At 42.2% G+C, this 19,116-nt stretch overlaps 1 protein-coding gene across 1 annotated transcript; it reads left to right on the top strand.

Annotated features, from left to right (window-relative positions):
* Positions 1-5,728: 5,728 nt before the first annotated feature.
* Positions 5,729-17,336, top strand: IL1R2 (interleukin 1 receptor type 2). Its single transcript, XM_058018782.1, has 9 exons — positions 5,729-5,754; positions 7,299-7,429; positions 7,526-7,784; positions 9,886-10,060; positions 11,426-11,600; positions 12,891-12,956; positions 13,675-13,810; positions 15,779-15,924; positions 17,209-17,336. Exons 1-9 carry the CDS (start codon positions 5,729-5,731, stop codon positions 17,334-17,336), a joined length of 1,242 nt encoding a protein of 413 aa, XP_057874765.1.
* Positions 17,337-19,116: the final 1,780 nt, after the last annotated feature.

Raw genomic sequence — 19,116 nt, 5'->3', positions numbered from 1 at the left:
TGCATGGAGAGAGTTTTCAAGAAGTATGTGCCTTCTTACTGACCTGTTATCTTCAGTATTTCACTTGGCTATTTAAAAGTTCAGCAAAAGGTCCTGTGACTTTTGCATGGGATGTGTAACTTCAAGCCTCTCATCTGAGGCCAGTATCATAAACATATCATGAAACAGGCAGCAGCTCTGAACCTCTGGGTGCCATGTCCTTGCTGTGCAGAGCTGCCATTAGCAACTTCAAGGCAGCCAGCGATGGTTAAGGTTCCAAACACTGCTGCCATATCATTATGATATAAAATGGCTAAATTTAGTTCCCTTTTTTTTTGGTCTTTTGTTCCCATAGCTATGGTATTGAGCCAAGAGCTATATCCATTATTCACATACCCTGCTGAAACCCCTCTCCCTGGGAGGTCTGTTCACAAAACTTGTGCATTAATCAAAACAGTAACTTGTAAAGGTTCTGGGATCTTTCAGCTTTCTGCAGAGACAAGGGGAATGGCTCGGCACTCATGAACTGGCCTTAAAGTAAGTGCAGGGCTCTACAGGTCTCCAGTGAAATAAATGCCTCTGAGATAAATGTCTCAGAAGCTACCAGCAGGGATCTGAGTTTTATTCAGAAGGAAGGTCTCAATCCAGAATGTTTTGAAGGGAAACCCACCCACCAGTTTCTTGCAAACTTTAATGAAAGTTACCCAAATATTCCTGCAAATGGTAAAGCCTTCCGATTAACTAAGTATGAATGAAAACTCTTCCAGCTTGTAATTAAGGAAAATTTGCATAGCAAAGCACTACTATTGTTAAAATATCTTCTTTTTCTTTTCAAAATGTGATTGATAGAAATGATTTAAACAAATAACATTCAATATTGTTTTGTTGTACAATCCTCACAAAGGTTTGTTGTAAAATCCTCACAAAATCAGTTGCTGAAATGATAAGTTCCCTTTCAACCTGGTACAGAACATTGTGTGCTGGAGAAGGGCATAAGTAAGGACATTTGAGGGCTGAAATCCTCCCAAGATCAGTTTTGTTACCCCATGTGTATTTGTACTCTTGTTACGTAGTCAGCTGTTGTAACAGAACACTCCAAGCTTGGCTGATGATAACTCTTTTCATTAAAACAAATGTGTTCATTAACCTGAATAATGATACAAAATCTGATCTTCTTCAGTGCTTCAAGGTGTGTGTCCACCAACTGAACAGATAAAAGATAAAAAGATAGACTGGGCCTACCTGCTCTTTATTGCAAGCACGTATAGTCTTGCAGCATCACTTGGTTGCTTTTGTATTTCTTTTTTAGAACAATGGTGCTGGGATTGGTTCTATTTCTTCTGAACTGATCTGATTTCTCCTAATTCCTGCTGTTGTATACACTGGTTCTTCCCCTGCCTCTTTATTTAGAAGCAGTATATGTTGCATCTAATTATTTGCTATTCATTTATTTGTAAACCTCTCCTCTATTATTTCACAGATCCAGATCAAGTCTTGCTCAATTCTTTCTTAAGCAACTCTTGATGCCAGTCAGAATTGCTGGTCATTGTGACACTACACACAGGACAAGCACAAAGAGAGAATGCCAAGCATGACTGCAAATTTGTTGTCTCTGTTTCTATACCATATCCACTTTCATGTGTTGTCTCCCGCCCCAGCCCCCTCCAAGTCCTGTGATTGTGAATTACACATTAATGTAGTGGAGTAGAGAACAAATACCTTGGGTAATTGGATCTCCTATGTGTATTTTATATGACTGCTTCTTAAAACAAGTGTGTGAAATATACTTGTGTGTCAGAAGGAGAGTAAATCCAAGACAAATGGAAGATTTACTGCCAGCATTACATAAATGACCTTGTCTTCTTGGTGATACAAATACTTGATTCAGGAACATATAATAAAAAAGTAATGTTTAATATTACCCTCCTGGTACACCCACAGTAATGTATAATCCTTTTCCTCAATTTTTCCTTTATCACAGACCATATGTTTGTCACTGTTTTTCATAGCCATGAAGTTACTTTTTACCTACTAAATTTAAGTTCAATCAACAAAAAGGCAATTATGAACAAAAATCTTTGTCATCTGTTTTTCTCTTTGCTTCTGAATTCCCTGTTTGCTGGGTTGGCTGCTTAAGCCAAGCACCATAAGTGGTTTAGAAATTTTCTTTTGTCCATGTCCTTCTGGCTCATGTAACCCTATATGATTTCATGATCCTCAACTGGACATAGTTCCTCCTCTGTCTGCTGTTGCTGTGGGCTTTTTGTAATGACTGCTGTGTTTTTAAATCCCTCAACACTTCTCACATGAAAGACCACAGAGCACATTATGTTTTTTCATATATAAAAAAGACTGATCATGATTGCAAGCAAACACTATGATTTTGGAACTGGTGGAAAAGAAAAAGCTAGTCAGCAGTCTTAGGTTAGTTTTTTTCCTAGCATGTCCCTAGTGCCCCTGCTGACTCACTGCCTATGGTGTGAGAAGACAGCAAAGCTGTGGGAAATGTCTGCCTGCTGTTCTCCTTGGCATTTCTGGCTCCCAGCTAGCCCCATCTGCCAGCCCTGGCGTGAGCGTGACCGTGGGTGCTGCAGCCATGTCTGGAGCCCTGCACTATGGCATGGGAGGTGTTGTGTGCTGTGGGCTTGCTCCATCCCAGCACGGGGGATGGCTGTAGCATGGGAAAGAAGCAGGAACCTCAAAGTAGCAAGTTGGGGATTTATCTTTTCTCCCAGATAACAAATGACAACATGAGAGGAAATTACCTCAAGTTGCAGCAGGGAAGGTTTAGATTAGACATCATGGAAAATCTCTTCACTGAAAGGATGGACAGGCTTTGGAATATGCTGCCCAGGGAAGTGGTGAAATCACCATCCCTGGAAGGATTTAAAAGGCATGTGGATGTGGCACTTGGGGATGTGGTTTGGTGATGGTGCTGCTGTGTTAATGGTTGGACTTGATAATCCCAGAGGATTTTTCCAAACTGAATGGTTCTGTGGATGGCCCAGATGAGAAAGATATAGGGGCAGCAATGTTGAGGCCCTTCTATGGTCCTTTTGGCATGCCTTTTCCATTCCCAGTGTCCCTGGAGCCCTAGGCTCTTTTACTCTCTGATCCCTAACCTGAGCCATATCCCTGATCAACATTCAGTGTATCTATGCACCGTTTTATCCATAAGAGAAGGAAGAGCAGTGAGAGATATTTTTTACTTTTATTGTCATTTGAGAGATACACTAGTATGCATTGATGTTTAGACTGTCTCTATTTAGTAGTTTAGATTATCCTCCTCAGTTCAGGGAGAGCAGTATCACTTTACTGCTTTCAACAAACTCAGCTTTGCAACAGTACTCCATCACTGCTTTTCCACATTGCATCATATACCAAGTAGGCTGTGCTCAGGGATGGTTTTCTACTTTAAATAAAAGTAAAATAAAATCCAGCAAACCCCACTTTTTCAGAAATAATTTCTTTATTTCACCAATCTATGGCTGTGTGCCTGTGCACAGATACTCTGGGCCTCTCTAGATGTTACTTTGTCCCTTGTACCCTGTTGATTTCTACACTGAGGACTCTCCTCCTCCCTGACCCTTCCAGCTCTTGAGAGTATAATTATTTTTCAAGTGTGCCTGCTTTCTATTGCAGTGAAAGGGTCTTTGGAAATCCCAGGAACCTGTAGTGGTGAGACAATCTGTAACCCAGCCGTGGCTGCTCTGGCCAAACTAGCACTCCCTCATGACAAAGTGGATCCCCTGGCGCATCGCCTTCTGTTTCTCCCACTTTGTCATACACAACTGGGGTATGTCAGCACTTATTCCTCTGGCTAGGCATGCAAATTCTTGTATTCTTGGAGTCTGTTGTGCATTGTGCTAATCCTTCTGTTTAGTTTTTCTCTTTTTGTCCCAGTTATTTGGTGATTCTCAGAATTGAAGAGTTCCATTTCTTTCCTATTCTCTGTTCTTCAAGACCTCATCGTGGAACTGTGCACAAGGGTATTATAAATTATTAAAACCAGGTTTGCTCATATCCATAACCCAAGAACATGTGTTGGTGCAATAGTTGTGGTTTACTTTGCATCTGCTTGCCAGTCAGCTTTCAACATTCAGTATTTCTTAATACCTTGTCACCTTATTCTTATGTGAACCAGAGAAATTTACTTCAGTTTTTAATTGCACGAAATTTGCTTAGCCAAACTGGATAACAGAATAAATTATGAAGCCCAAGAGATTGCAGTTCTTGGATGCCAAACATTATCATCCACAGAGCCACTATAACAGGGTAAATTCCTCCAGGAGAAGCAGCAAAATCTGGGAGCTGCTACAAGAAGCAGGCACATTAACTGCCCCTTGTAGAAATGGTGTAATCCCCATTCCATGATACCTGAATTTCCATTTCTCCTTCCATTGACTAGGGATAATGGACAGACACACCTTGCTTGTGGAGGCCTTTTGAAAGTTTCTGTTGCAAGGAACTTCCAGAAGACTAGATATTTCTTTATATTTTGATTTTTTTATTGGCATGTCCAAGAACAGCAAAATCCACCCAACTGTGGCAAGGAACTGCATGTAGCCCTGGTGTGGGAAATATCTATCTAGTGAGATGAGCAACGAGTGAGACGTATGGGGAATAGTCTGGTCTTCAAGTCAGGAATTTCACAGCTACGCTCCAGCATCTTGAGCTGTATCAATGAATCATCAGCAGAGCGAAACCACAGAATGACACCAGCTTCCCTAAGAGAGTTTCTCTATATATATAGCTGCTAGACTTGCACATTTCTGTTTATAAATACTCAGTGATAGCTAACCACAAAACAATGTGGCCTTCTCAGCAGACATCTACTAAAAAAATATAAATTTCTTGCTCTCTTTCATTTCTTCCTGAGTTATTCTAAACCAAACTTTTGCACCTCCAGATAAACAACTGAAACTTGAAGGACAACTGAAACCTGAGCAGTCCTCACACTGCTGCATGAGATCAAGATATTTTATGGATAAAAAGAAAGCTAGGGCAGAAACCTTCTGAAGAAAGCTGTTGAAAATTGCTGATCCTTCTTAGATGTATCCGAGGATATTAGTCTATCTGGGAACTGCAGTCCCTCAATTGATTACCCTCTTCTAAAAGGCCAAAATTGCCAGAATTCATTCATAAGTGGTTTTCTTACTCGTCCCCATGAGCCTGGAAACCATAATTTGCTTTTGCTGTTCCTTCTTTTTACCGCATTGCAAGAGAGCCTTAATGCAGGCTGTCACACTAAAATGGATGTTATGAGAAGAAAGGGGAATCGGCACATTTGTGATTCACCAGGGATCTGGGAAATCACAGAAGATTTATGAACAGCTTGATAAACCACAAAATGTGAAGACTGCAATTATTTAGCTGCTGACTATGCTGCAGTGCACCTTTTATTACCCATGAAATTTTTTACTTGAGGTAGTGTGTGAAATAGTCATGTGAAGACATGAGTGTATGCAAGCTACCATTCGTCAGAAAAGGGGGAAATTAGTCATATATTTAGCAGTCATTTCCCCTTTGTTTGGGAAATCCAAACACATATTTTCTCTCTGCCTGTGCCTCTGTTTCTCTTATCCTCACTCTACGGAAGGAAAGAAAGTTGGATCTAAAACGTTACTTGGTTTTGACACAAATCTGATTGGGCAATGAGAGACAAATTTCCGCTGTGTGTTGAGCTCAACCCTATATAAGGTCCTCACCAGGAATTTTCAGTCTGACAGTTTCTTTTTGTGAGATGCTTATGGCTGAAAGACTACAGAAACACAGGTAAGTGAATCTGATTGAAATCTGGGAATGAAAACCTTCCCTAAACCCTCAAATGGCTTATGGAAATTGTTAGTTACTAAACCAAAGGGACCAGAAGGCTCTGAACAGAATAACCAAGTATTTTTGTCAGGATCTGAAGAGAGAATGTCATCCGCTACAGGGTATCGATATGAACCGTGGGGCTTGTTAATGCCTCTAGCACCTGGTTCAGGTGTAGCTGAGAGAGGCTAGAGCTCCATACCAATTCCCTGGAAACCCAGGCAGACCTAAGAGTATGACCCATGCTTATGAAAGAGTGCTATTGAGCAAGAGGTTGGTTTTGTGGTGTTGTACAGATGACAATAATCTGGAAATAGTTTATTGTAGTCAAACGATCAGATGTCAGGTAAGTACAACTACTAGAACAGGAAGAAATTTGGATTAAAACTATGGAAGTATGAGCATGAAGGGATACAAAAAGATGTCCAAAGGTGTATACCTATGAATATGGCTTTGTTATGTTGGTAGAAATATTTCTTTTGGTCTTGATTTGAAATAGTTGTACAGTCATTTAATATTCATCATAGTTTTAAGGTAATGTTAAATGCATGCAATTTCCATTTCTTTATATAAAATGGAAATAGTATAACGTATCATGTGGATATGTGTACTGTATTTCTTATAAATTCCTTATACAGAACATAAACTAGTGCCTCTATCCAGCATGTTTTATAAATTTTTGCCCATGGCACACCAAGGTAAAGCATAATCAATCAAGAGAGCAGCAGGAGCTGTGGCCTTGTGGCAGAGCAGAAGCATTCAGTGATGTACACAGACACTGCCATGCCCATGTCAGGTCCATACAGATGACACTTGATGAATGACTGGCAGAGGAGAATTTTGTTTTCCCTTAGTAGCCACCCTGTCTGATTTTCAGGACAGCTTGTTCAGGGTTTTCCTTATCTTTTTTTTAGAACAGATGGTAATAGTGTCCATGCTGAAAGCTTGTGCACCACCAGCAAGATGGGTATACATGCCATAGGAGTCAATGTTTTCTCAGAAATCAGAGTTTTCTCAGAGTCTCAACAGAAATATTTGTTGGAGACAAGAAAGCTTGGCTCTGCTTGTAGCAGAAAGTCTTCCTGCAGCCTGATTCACACTAGCTGGCCTATTTTGCCCCTGTGTCCACCCAAGCTACTACACTGCAGCTCACTCAAAGCAGCTGACCTGTGCCTCAGTCACATCTTGCTGCAAAATAAGCAGAGCTGATTTTTTCCACCCATAGTTGTCACTCTGAAAAGCTGTGGGGACAGCAGCATCTTGTGGTATGCTCTGTTCATCTTCTGGAGTGAAAGGGAAGGACCAAAAGTGATATGTGTGTGCCAAGCCAGATGTTTCTGGTTCCACAGTTCAGCCTCCATAAACTAGGGATGGAGACACCTCTCTGCTCACTGAGGATGGACCAAAGCTCCCCAGGTCTGCAGTGAGAAAAATAGCAGATAATTCTTTAAATAATATTGAGTATTTTGATTATATAATCTGTCTTGTAATAAACTTCCTTGTAGATTTCAAAACATTTTCCTTCCACCCTCTTCTTCTGACTTCTTGTGGAAAAAAATGCATGGGCTCTTCTTTGTCCTGGTGATGTGCACAGTAGGTGCATCTGCTTTCAGACTCCAGCAAGTCAAGAACACAGGTAAGTGTACATTTGTCTTTTTCCTTCTGTTTCCCTCACCATTCTTTTAAATGTTCCTCTCTGACAGTAATGCAAAAATATCTCTGGTTTGTATAGAAAACTGCCCAGATCACACCGTGTTTTTCAAACACTACTATGAACTGCATGGAGAACCTGTGGTTCTGAAATGCCCTTCCCCCAGATACAAACATTTGGATTTCTCTGCCTTGACCCCTAATATCACATGGTATAAAAATGGTTCGAACACCATGATATCAGAAAGAGATGAAGATTCAAGAATCTGGGCAAAAGGAAATGCACTCTGGTTTTTACCAGTGAGGCTAGAAGACTCAGGAGTATATATCTGCACAAGAAGGTAGGTATTTAAAAGATAATCTAGTTCACTAAAAAATGGCTATGTCTTCTAAATGCATTACCTTGATTGTAAACTCCAGCTATATTTAGAGCATTTCTGGATAATTTCCTTGCTGACCTTATTAGACAGAACAAATATGGGAAGTCAGGACCCTTAGAGTGCGTTGTGTCTCCTATAGTTACCAGTACTGAAATCTGGTAAAATGTTGACACGGGCTTGCCACTTTGACTACAATCTCATAGGAGAATATTGTATAGAGAGTTTTTCCTAGTTACCTCTGAGCCAGTCAGTGCTATGACAAGTGGGACATGCTGCAGGCAGCGGGTTTGCTGGGCACAAATACCCTTGTTGCACTTCAGATTGCCTTATGAAGCGTATATAAGGCATCGTAGCTCTGCAGTGGCTTTCCTCTTCCCACTTCCATATCCCTGGTCTTCACTTTTTTTCCGAGTCATGTTTTAAACCAGAATTTGAATGACTTGATATTGTTGCAAGAATTTTCATGAGACCCAGTGTGTATTTACTAGGCTAGTACCAGACTTGTGGAATTGCAGTGAGTTGAGACTTCAGCCATGGCTCTTTTCAGCCCTACTGGTAATTTTTTTTCTGACTGCTTTCAATCTGACAGCACACTGTACTATGTCAAAAGAGGTGCCAGGGTCTGGATTTGTTGAGGATCAAGGAAGGCAAAAAATCTCATCACCCTTATTAGAGCCTGAACTTCTGAAGATGTTCCAGGTCCCTGTCTCCTGCCATCTCCTGCTGCCAGCCAGCCTCTCAGTAAACCTCTGGCACTTGGCTCTGGGGTTTCTACTGGAGAACAAAGCTCTACATTCCTGGAGCTGCTTGTGGATAGCATGTCTCCTTGCTTGCACAGCACACCTTGTGAGGGATGCAAGTCAGCAGTAGAAGAGATGGACAAGTTCAGAAATCATGCTCAGCATGTGGGGTTGGCCTTCCCCAAGTCTCAGCAGCAATTTCAGCTGTGGAGCACAAAAAAAGACACTGACAGTGAAGCCCAAACAGCAAAAGGTTGCAAATACTGTTCTAGAACAGAGTAGTTGCCTGAGATGTTCAAGAGTGCTTTTAAATCCCCTTTTTGGGCAATTCTACCTCACTTTGTCAATATATAACACTATAGCAGTGTTACTGAGGGATCTAGCAAAATGCTGTGAAATTTGTTTAATAAGAGATGTAAGAGCCAAGTAGGTAACTTCATTCTTAACATTATTACAGGATTAATAAAGCACAAGCAAGTTACATTTCCTTTACAAATTACCCTGCAGGGAAGCCAGCAGATCTTTTTATCTTTAAAGGTAGCAGCAAACTATCACAGATCTCTGCTTCTGTGTTCTGTGGAGCAAATATTTTGGATTTGGGCATCTGGCCTGTATATGACAGATGGCCACAGTGCCCTGGCAATACTGTCATTCTGTCTGCTTGCAGCCCACAGCTGCTCTCCTAGAGGTGGCAGCCCAGTCTCCCTGGCTTCGCTGGCCCCTTCCAGGATCGTGCACTGCCCTGAGTAAAGGCATCTCTGAAGCAGGCTTCCAGAGGTTGTAAAGGGTGGAATTTAAGCATCTGTCTGTCCCAGTGTGGTCTTCCTTAGGACTGGAAGTGATTGTCACTTGGGGCCAGAAAGAAAAGTTGAATTTTGTGAACCTTTCAAAGCCAGAACGCCTTATTTGCTACAGAAAATTATATGCACTTGCAGAAATGTCTATGGTTGTGTAATAGTAACTGCAGATGTATTGTAGTACATGCTTTAAGGTTTTTATTTAATCATTAGGGTTTTTACAGTCAAAACCTCTTCCAAGGAAATGGGGGAGGGTTCATGACAAACCTCCTGCTGTTCAGGTTAACATGTTCCTCCTCCTCACACAGTTAAAATTCTGCTGCAGCCTAAAGGTGCACGGGAAACTTGTACTAAAAAGAAAAGACTGAAGGTCTGAGGCAGAAATGTGTCAGCAACACGTTTTGATTGTAGAACAGTAACAGTGATTTTCCAACATGCAGCCTGGTGTTAAGGAGGGAAATGGAGGAAACTAAGGGCATCATTTGAGTTCTCTTGGGGGCTCACCTCTCCCTGCTCTGTCACCAGGAACAACTCCTACTGTGCTGAGGTCTCCATCCACCTCACAGTTGTGGAGAAAACAGCTGCTTGGGAGATTGCCTATCCCCAGGTCCTCTTCACTTTCACCGCTGGAAAGATTGTTTGTCCTGACCTGTGGGATTTTACACCAAATAGGACAAGCCTGGAGCTCAAGTGGTACAAGGTAGAACATTTACTTCCTCTTTGTGCATAGTCTCATCTCAGCTTGGCACATAAATATTGGCTTTACATTTCTCCTGAATTAAGTCACTAGTATAGTGTAACATACTGGGAATTTTGGGGCAGATGTATACATTTTAAGAAAAGTTTTCTGGGGCACACTCAGCACAGGGTGAAGTGTTTCACATGTTTCATGCTCTCACAGGCAATGCAACTGTTTATAAGGCTAGATTATTTGCCCAACTCCAGGGTTTGCCACCTGATATCAGGCCCTTCTCTTTGGCACTGGGCATCTTTTCATGGCCTCTCTAGTGAATCCCATAATGTAGGACCTCCCAGGGATACTGCCTCTGTGTTCAGGTGGGGTAGCTTTCATTAATCAACTGGAATACACCATTTGGAAATACTGGATGAATGAAATAATGCTTGGAGTGTTCTCTTGACTAACTGCCCAGTTTGCTGCTTTTCAAGTAGGCAAGCCTGGTTTTGCCTCTAAGATCAAATACAACATCCTTGGCTGTTCAATTTCACACTGGAGAGCAGGAGATTCTTCTTGCATTTCCATAATACCTCAGTTTAGCTTTTATTTACACTCCCACTGCGATCACATGCTCTGCCTTGTGCAGATGTAGCCTTACCATAGGATGCAATATACAGGCTGCTTGCAGTGCCTAGGTTATGATCTGCACTATACCAGCAAAATGTTGCTGCTCAGGACTTCCTTCAGAAGTGGGAACATAACCCACTTTATCTAAGTGAGAGGCTGCCCCCCTCAATATGGTTCTTGTTACAAATGTAAGAAAGAGCTACCCTGCCTTCATGAGGGAGAACATAATTTCTCCTAGCAGGTCTCCAGACCGTATATGAACAGAGCTTTAGGGATACAGAGCAGGAATTTCTAATATAGGGTAAGTAACAGTTATGTATTTGTCTTCAAAGAAGGCCTTAGAATATTACTCTTCTGTGGCCACGTATGGAAAGTATGGATACATACACATGGATGTGCATGGACAACATTGTGAAAACCTCCACGGGTACTAAAATCTTGTGTGATTGCTCTTAAGATGACTCAAGGAAGAGCCTATTATATGTTTTTCATCTTAAAATGTGCACTAAGGAAGAGCTATGCACACACATTATAGATTAAAATAGCAATTCTTCACACTTCACACATATAGTACCACAAGGCATTTTAGAGATGGATACACATTAAAAGAACTTGTGCTTTGGTGGGAAAGAAGAACTGCTCAGATTTCCCAGCAATAAGTGAACTTCTAATAACAGAGAGACAGAGATAATTTGTCTCTCTCAATAGATAATTAGGGTGTAGTTATCTGAGTCATAACACCAGTTACTGTCCTTTCTCCAGGATGCTCAGCTTTTGGAAGAGGACAATGAAAGATTCATCATTCTGAATGGTTCAGCATCTCTGATCATGACATCTGTGCTACCAACAGATGCAGGGTATTACACCTGCAAGATGTCATTTCCATTTGAAGGTGTGGAGTATGAAATCACCAGGACAATTCAACTGGAGACTGTTGGTAAGTATAGTATCAGATGATCAGAGGGATGGAGCACCTCTCCTACAAGGAAAGATTGAGAGAATTTGATTTATTCAGCCTGGAAAAGAGAAGGCTTCAGTATGACTGAATTGTGGCCTACTAGTACCTGAAGGGGACTTGTAAGAAAAATGGAGAGCATGAAGTGACAGGACAAGGACAAATGGCTCCAAACTGAAAGAGGGCAGGTTGAGATTAGATATTAGGAGGAAGTTTTTACTGTGAGGGTAGTGGGCCACTGGCACATGTTGCCCAGAGAAATTGTGGATGCCTCTACCCCCCACCCTGGAAGTGTTCAAGGCCAGGTTCGATGGGGATTTGAGCAACCTGGCCTAGTGGAAAGTGTCCATGCCCATGGCAGGAGGGTTGGAACTAGCAGTCCTAGGAAACTTTTAGGAAAGGTTTTAGGGACATTTAAGATTCCTTCTAACCTAAAAGATTCTGTGGTTCTATGATTCAATGATGGACATACTGAAACATTACAGCATATAAGAAAACCTCTTCTTTGCTAATGAAACTTTTGAGAGGAGCTCATGCTCAGCCTTCATCCATGCCAAGGCAGGGCTTGTCCTGGTCCTGAAGGGGCTCCCACAATACCCCTGGCAGGGCGGGGATCTCTCCTGCAAGTACCCGTGTTTGTTAAACGGAATAATTGATGTCTTGGGGCAGGAGAGGGTTATCACTGCCGAGGCCTTCGGGGAAGCTCGGAGATCAGCCATTTGGCGGCGTCCCAGGGCGAGGACAGGTCACTGTGCACAGCGAGGGGACAGGCCGTGTGTCACAGAGGGGGACAGACCGCTGTGCCACAGCTAGGGAACAGGCCGTGTGTCACAGAGGGGGACAGGCCGCTGTGCCACAGAGGGGGGACAGGCCGTGTGTCACAGCGATGGGACAGGCCGTGTGTCACAGACGGGGACAGGCCGTGTGTCACAGACGGGGACAGGCCGCTGTGTCACAGACGGGGACAGGCCGCTGTGCCACAGCGCGGGGACGGCGGCGGGCCCGGGGCGCTGCTGCGCAGAGCGGGCGGCAGGGGGCGCCCGTGCCCCACACGCCTCCCACCGTCCCTGAGGCTCGGGGCACCCTGCCCGGGCCCGCAGCCGCGGGGCTCTGGCTCGGAGCGGCAATGTCGCTGCTTACCAGCGGCTTTAGCAATCAAATCCTTTCCTGGGAGACGACAGATATTGGGTGAAGCGACATGTTTCTGGTTCTGGGGCCATGCCCGCATTTTCTCTTGTCTTATCACTGACTCTGCTCTCTTTTTCTGCCAAGAACAAGAGAAGAGAATTACCCCGATAATTGTGTATCCATCCCAAAAGACAACATCAGCTGCTCTTGGTAAGGCCCAACATCATATTTGGAAACGTTTAGTCAGAGAAAAACTAGAGCAGGTCGTCTTATGGTGTAATTTGTTGGCATAAATTTCTGTAGGTTTTTGATTTCAGTTATATTAGTTGAGGGTTGGTTCTAGAGTACTTTTTGCTTTTTAACATCTACATCCAGATGCTGTCTTCTGGGTATATAGCTATACTTATGTATAATATAGATACACATCAGTCTGAAATCTCTTTATCCTTGAGTTACAGTAATTGTAGCAATTAAAAATTTCAGAACTCCTGCAAAATCACTTTATCCCTGGAGGTCCAACCTTCACAGCAACCTCCTCACCCACAGCATCTGTGAGTGAAGCTGTGCTGCTGGTTAATGCAGCTGCTCCAGAGGGGTAAATCACACAGTGCCCTTAGGGCTGCACTGTGGCAGAAAGGGCAAGGCCACAGGGACACAGCCTTGCCTCTGGGGAATGTGTTTAGTGCAGGAATTGGTAAGTGTTGCAATAGGGAAATTATTTGCTTAGCAGCAGGAAGGACTGCCACACTGAAGGGTCTTGCTGCCAAGGAATACAGGATCAAAAGCAATCTGGAGATTAACTTCAGTTTTGAAAGTAGTGGTTCTTGACGTGTGTGGGATCTCCCCCTGGAGTTGGTGGTTTTCACCAAAAGAAAGAGTAGTTCTTCATATGTGTCTAAACTGTTTTTCAATCTTTTTTTTTTGACAGGCTCCAAGATGACTCTCCCATGCAAAGTGTTTGTTGGGCTGAGCAGCCATTTCCAAACTGATGTGGAATGGCTGGCAAATGACAGCAGCGTTGATGTGGTTTATAAACAAAGCAGAGTTACAGAGGGGGAACGACAGTAAGTCTGGCTGACAGTGCTTCCTTGTGCTTATTGTTCTAACCTGCAGTGCTGCAGGGGCTCTCAGTGCACCTGAACACCAGGTAATGAAATGGGAAATGGACAGATCTGAAGTGAAGGCGAGACATGAGAAAAAAAATGGGCAGGCAAGCAAAAAGCCCCCAAGCCCAACCCAGTCAGTGAAATAAATGCTTTATCTCTGTTTTTTGTGACAAGGTATTTTGCAAATGAGGCAACTTTGAGACAAACTTTAAGCACATTTTCATGAGCAACTGAGCTGTTGTAAGTAAGGGCTGACTGCAGTGGAAAGCAAGGAGACTTGATCCTTTCCAGTGCTTCTTTTACCTCTCTCCTTACCCCATGCCAGCAAAGTGGCAACATTCTCTCCCTCACGTTCATGAGGTTCTCAGAATACACTAAGACAACAGAAAATTACCTAGTGGTTTGATGGCTTTTGTTTTGTTTTCTAAATAGCACTGTATTTCTCCCTCAGCTTGTTCTTTTCCACATTAGTGAGTTAAACTGACTCACACAGACACCCGCTGAGTGCTAGAACAGATGCTAGGCTAGCACTGAAGGGAATACTGGTGGGAGGGAGAAACAGGATGTTCCACATCCTCTTGCCCTGATTCATTGTGGCTCCCAGTCTTGAGGAGCTGTCTTTCAGCCGCCTCATACCTCAAGGCTTTTACCACTAGGAAAGGGAAGGATACCTGCTTTCTGTACCTGTGATGTGTTACCTGAGTAACTCACTACATCCAGGCACACCTCTAGTGGTTTTGTAAGTGTGAGCTGAACTTTCTGACTGAAATCTCTTCATTGAGAACCAAGTCAGCTTGTCTTGTTTCTTGTTTCATGTAGCTCAGAGTGTCCAAAACAGATCATTACCCTTGCCTGGTGGCTCTGCCTGTACTGGGGGACAGAGCCCAGAAGGTTCCTTGAGCTGTATGCCCAAGCCTTTAGGTGTTTTCCCATTCCCCACAGCATGACTGGGGAAATTAATCTATAATCTTGTTTGTATGTATAAGTGAAAATGCCAGGAACCATAAAAATGTGCTGCAGCTATAGTCTCTGCAGGCTTTAGAATAGAGCAGAACTTTCTCACTTGGACTTTAAAAAATATTTTTGTTATGCTTACCGCTATCATTATTGCTGTTGTACATTATCGTGCAATTGCACAAGGACACTGACAGATGAGGTTCCTGCAGGACCCACAGTGTGTGAGACACCCCAGTTCTGCTGGAAGCCCTCATTATGGCAGCATGACAAAACAGCTCAAATGCCCCTGGGAAAACAAATTCCCTGCAGAAATCTCTGGCAAAGAGCTCCTGGGAGGAGTGCCCAGGGAATTCCATTGCTGCTGTGCATTGCAGGCTTATAATGGACAACTGCTCTGGTAACGGCTAAAAGGTGTCAAGGGACAATGTTTGTCTCCAGCTAAAAAACCCCTTTCAAATAGTGGGACTCCTAAAATAATCATGTTGAAACTAGCTGGAAACTTCTTGGGCAGTTTCTTGTATTGAGCTATTGGCTTTGAGCACATGATAGACAGGAATGGTGGTTCAGTTTTCTCAGAGAATATTTGCAGTGTTATATTCTCCTGATTGTAAGAATTAACCTTAGGTGGTCAGAGAGAAGGAATTAGGTCCTTGCCCAATGCTAATGTATCAAAGGTACACAGAATTCCACTTGCCTTTTCCCCCTCCCCTTTCTTTATTTTTGCAAGACAAATCCAGGTATGTTTTTCCCTCTGGACTCCAAAAGCTGCAAGACAGGCACTGCCCACTGGGACTCAAGTAGCACAACTGGGCTGAAGACAACAGGCATCCTTAAATGCTGAGAGGCTGGTTGAGAAATGAAGCAATATCCAATGCATTTTCTTGCAATGTGCTGTTAGAATGAACAGATCAAATACAGAAAAACCATCTTATTAAAATAATTAACACTTAATTTTTATTATTCTTCCAGAGAAATTGTAGAAAATGGTGAAAACTTCATTGAAGTACCACTGATTTTTGATTCTGTTGAAGAAGTGGACTTTTACACAGACTTTACCTGTCTGGCCCAGAACAGATATGGATACCAAGAACTGCCAACAAGGGTCAAGCAGGAAGGTAGTTATTTTTACTGCTTATTTTTGATAGTTTTTAATATTATTCTAATGCTGAATTAGGATCTGATCTGTTTATACTGTAAGAGCCAGTGTTGGGATAAGTTACTGCCTGGGGAAAATCTGGTTGCCTCTTTCACCTGTAGTCTTTGATACAGCCTGTTCACAAAATGCACCTTCTGTAGGTCATGTACTGACATTTTATGCACGGATAAGGATCTGTCTGTGCTGTCTTATTCTTTATTGAATAAGACTCCAATTTAGATACACTTTGTGAAATAAGTGTTCCAGTGAGACTACTGGCAAACTCTGTTTGCAGCAGAGCCAAATCTCCTCCAGTTCCTCAACAAGTAGGGGAAAAAAAAGGACAATAACAGAATAAATGATTAGAGTGTTACTTTTCCTCATGCACAGACTGCCGCCAAAATAACAAGAAGTGTAAATTATGATGGGCGTTGTTACTTTGGCTCCCAGTGATGGGAAGAGAAGAACTAAACTCAGCGCAATTAATGTTGCAGTGTGATAAACCATTGGCCAAGAGCCAGCTGTACAAACAATGTGAAGCAATGCTAATTGTTTCTTTGCCTGACGTCGGTGAATCACCAAAGCTTGCTCACACTCTCTTAGAAAGGCACATGAACTCCTTCAGACTTCATTATCAGTCATGACTCACTCCAGCACCCTATGATGAGGGATTTGTACTCATTTTGCTGGATCACGTGCTGCCCTTTTCTTCCATGAGCTGTACCAGGAGGCAACATGCATTGGAATAATCCAGAATGGCCTGGACAGACACTTGCCTTGAAAATTAACCGGATTTAGGAAGCAATTCTGAGTCTTGGGTCGATTGTTACTAATTTATAAGCTGCTCTGTATGAAAAAACAATTCACACAACTTGAGGGTGGACTAATTGTTAAGTATTCATGCTCCACAAGGTGCTTGGATTTCCTGTTTGGAATGTCTCTTCTTTAAATAAACCAAGACACAAAGCACACAGCTGTTCCTGATCAGAGTTTAAGAAAATGGGGTATGCAAAAGATTGAACTTTAAATTCTCACTTTCTGTTGTTTTGCAATCCTTCCTCCTATCTTCATGAACACATTTCCCAGAGTGCTCAATCAATAGATCTCTTCCTTTCAAAGGTGATAAGCCCTGCTGGAAGGTTAACTTGCAGACATCCTTTTTATTGTCATTTCTCCTCTTCCAACTTGAGCTTAGAGAAATATGTTCCTGGGAGTTCATTGTTTCTTCCTGGTTTTCTAATATTTAATTTGTTTACTTTTCCAGCTGCTGGTCTGTCCTGGTACATTGCAATGATTCCTGTTGCTCTGGCCTGTTTGATCGTGGGAGGGATATGCATGCACAAGTGCTGGAAGAGTAGAGCTGATAAAGGTTATACAATACCGAAGGTTTAAAATCCACTTGAGTTCTCCAACTACCAACAGAAAAAAAAAAACATCCTGGCTATCTTTCACATCAGACACAGCAAACATTTCAGACCTGATATTCTGTATTCCCAACAGACCAATAATAACAGCTCTTTCCCACTTTTCCCAATCTTCTGTGATCTGATGAAGTTAAGAATATAAGTTTGCATTTTTATGCTGCTTAGATGCAGGAAATCTGGTTCTATTATTTTGTAACTAGGGTGCAATCTGTAGAATTTTGGAACACAAAATCATGTTGCGGATATGGGAAGGGTAGGGAGAGGGAGGTGCTCTCACCCTTTGTAATTCCAACAGATGTACTGGGTTTTTTTTGTTTTTAAAAGGAAAAGAAACCCCTAAAATCTAAAAAGGGAAGCTAAGGAAGCTTGCTACAGAAGGACTATTTGACACTAGAGGGGAAAAGCAGTTTTTCTATGCAACCAGACTAAATTTATTTCACTTGAGTCTAAAAAGAGACATTTGTTTTCCCTTTTCAGAGCCAAATGCAGTTGTCATGGCAACTGTATATCTATGAACTTCTCCACAGAAAAACTAAATTTGTTCACCATTTGGATTACACATGGCTTAAATAGACTGTCAGAATATCCCTCCCCCAGAGATAACTCCATCTATATAAAAGATAACTGTACACAGAAGAATTCAGTTCTGTTTTATCTGCCAATATGTTTTAGCTAGAGATTCATAAGTGGCTGTAACATGTTGGCATCTTTGCCAAGGAAAGAATTGGAGGGATGTTTAAGTGTTTTGAGAGTGATTTGGCTATAAAAAGTTTTATTCCTGGAAGTGACTGGACAGATTGTCAGTAATAATGAACAGTCTCACACTTTTGTTCCTCCAGCCCTTTTGTGACCAGTCTGGTGTAGCTTCAGATTGTGTCCTTTAAATTGCAGTATGCAAATTGGTTACACAGGATGCAAAACACTGTCTGTTGGGTTAACCTAGCTGGATTCTAGTCTTGACATAAATCATAAGGGAGCAATAAATAATCAGTGACCATGTTGTACTTTGAGGGTCAGAATGAGTAAAATTATTTGGTTACTTCCTCTCTTCCTTTTCAAAGAGATACCACTCATGACAGCTGAGAAATCATTACATGATGTATAATGTGTATTATCTTCATCTGTATAGGAGGGAAGAGAACCTGCATTAAGGCTTAGGTTAGTACAGATCCATAACTGCACCAACACCTCTCCCTCTACCAATATTAAAACAATACCACCATCTCTCACAGGCACCAAAGATAAAGCTTTTTGTTCATGTAAATCATCCCAGAGGATTTTCAAACTCTGTAGGAAAAAAAAAATCAGGAAAAACTTTGACTCCAAAAACCAAATTTTAACACACTAGAGAAGTGAATGGCTCACATCCATCTGGGACAGACCATGACCTTATACAGACCATGGCCTGCTTTCCATCACCACTTCTAGTTGGCTCTGAGTTTGGCCCAATAAATATCTGGAAGGATTTTGAAGAGTAGGATGTGGCTTGAGTTAAGAAATCTTCACTCTATTAGCAAGAACATTCATATGTAATGAGATTCCAACCAAAGCCTCCCTTTAAATACTCTAAATGCTTGTTGTGAAGATACAGGCACAGAGATTAGAGTTCTGACGCCGTCTAGGTCAAGGGCATCCAGAGAACACCACAGGACTCACTGCTTCCAAGTGTAGAATATGAAAGATGATAAGGACCACAAGTGTTTTATGGGCAGATGGGAAAAAGGTGGATGCAAGTGTGGAGAAGAGCC

Source organism: Melospiza georgiana, chromosome 2 (genome assembly GCF_028018845.1).
Source record: "Melospiza georgiana isolate bMelGeo1 chromosome 2, bMelGeo1.pri, whole genome shotgun sequence".
In the NCBI taxonomy this organism is placed as follows: Eukaryota; Metazoa; Chordata; class Aves; order Passeriformes; family Passerellidae; genus Melospiza; species Melospiza georgiana.
The sequence above is the reverse complement of the archived record's forward strand: the minus strand, read 5'-3'. Positions and strand labels throughout refer to the sequence as shown.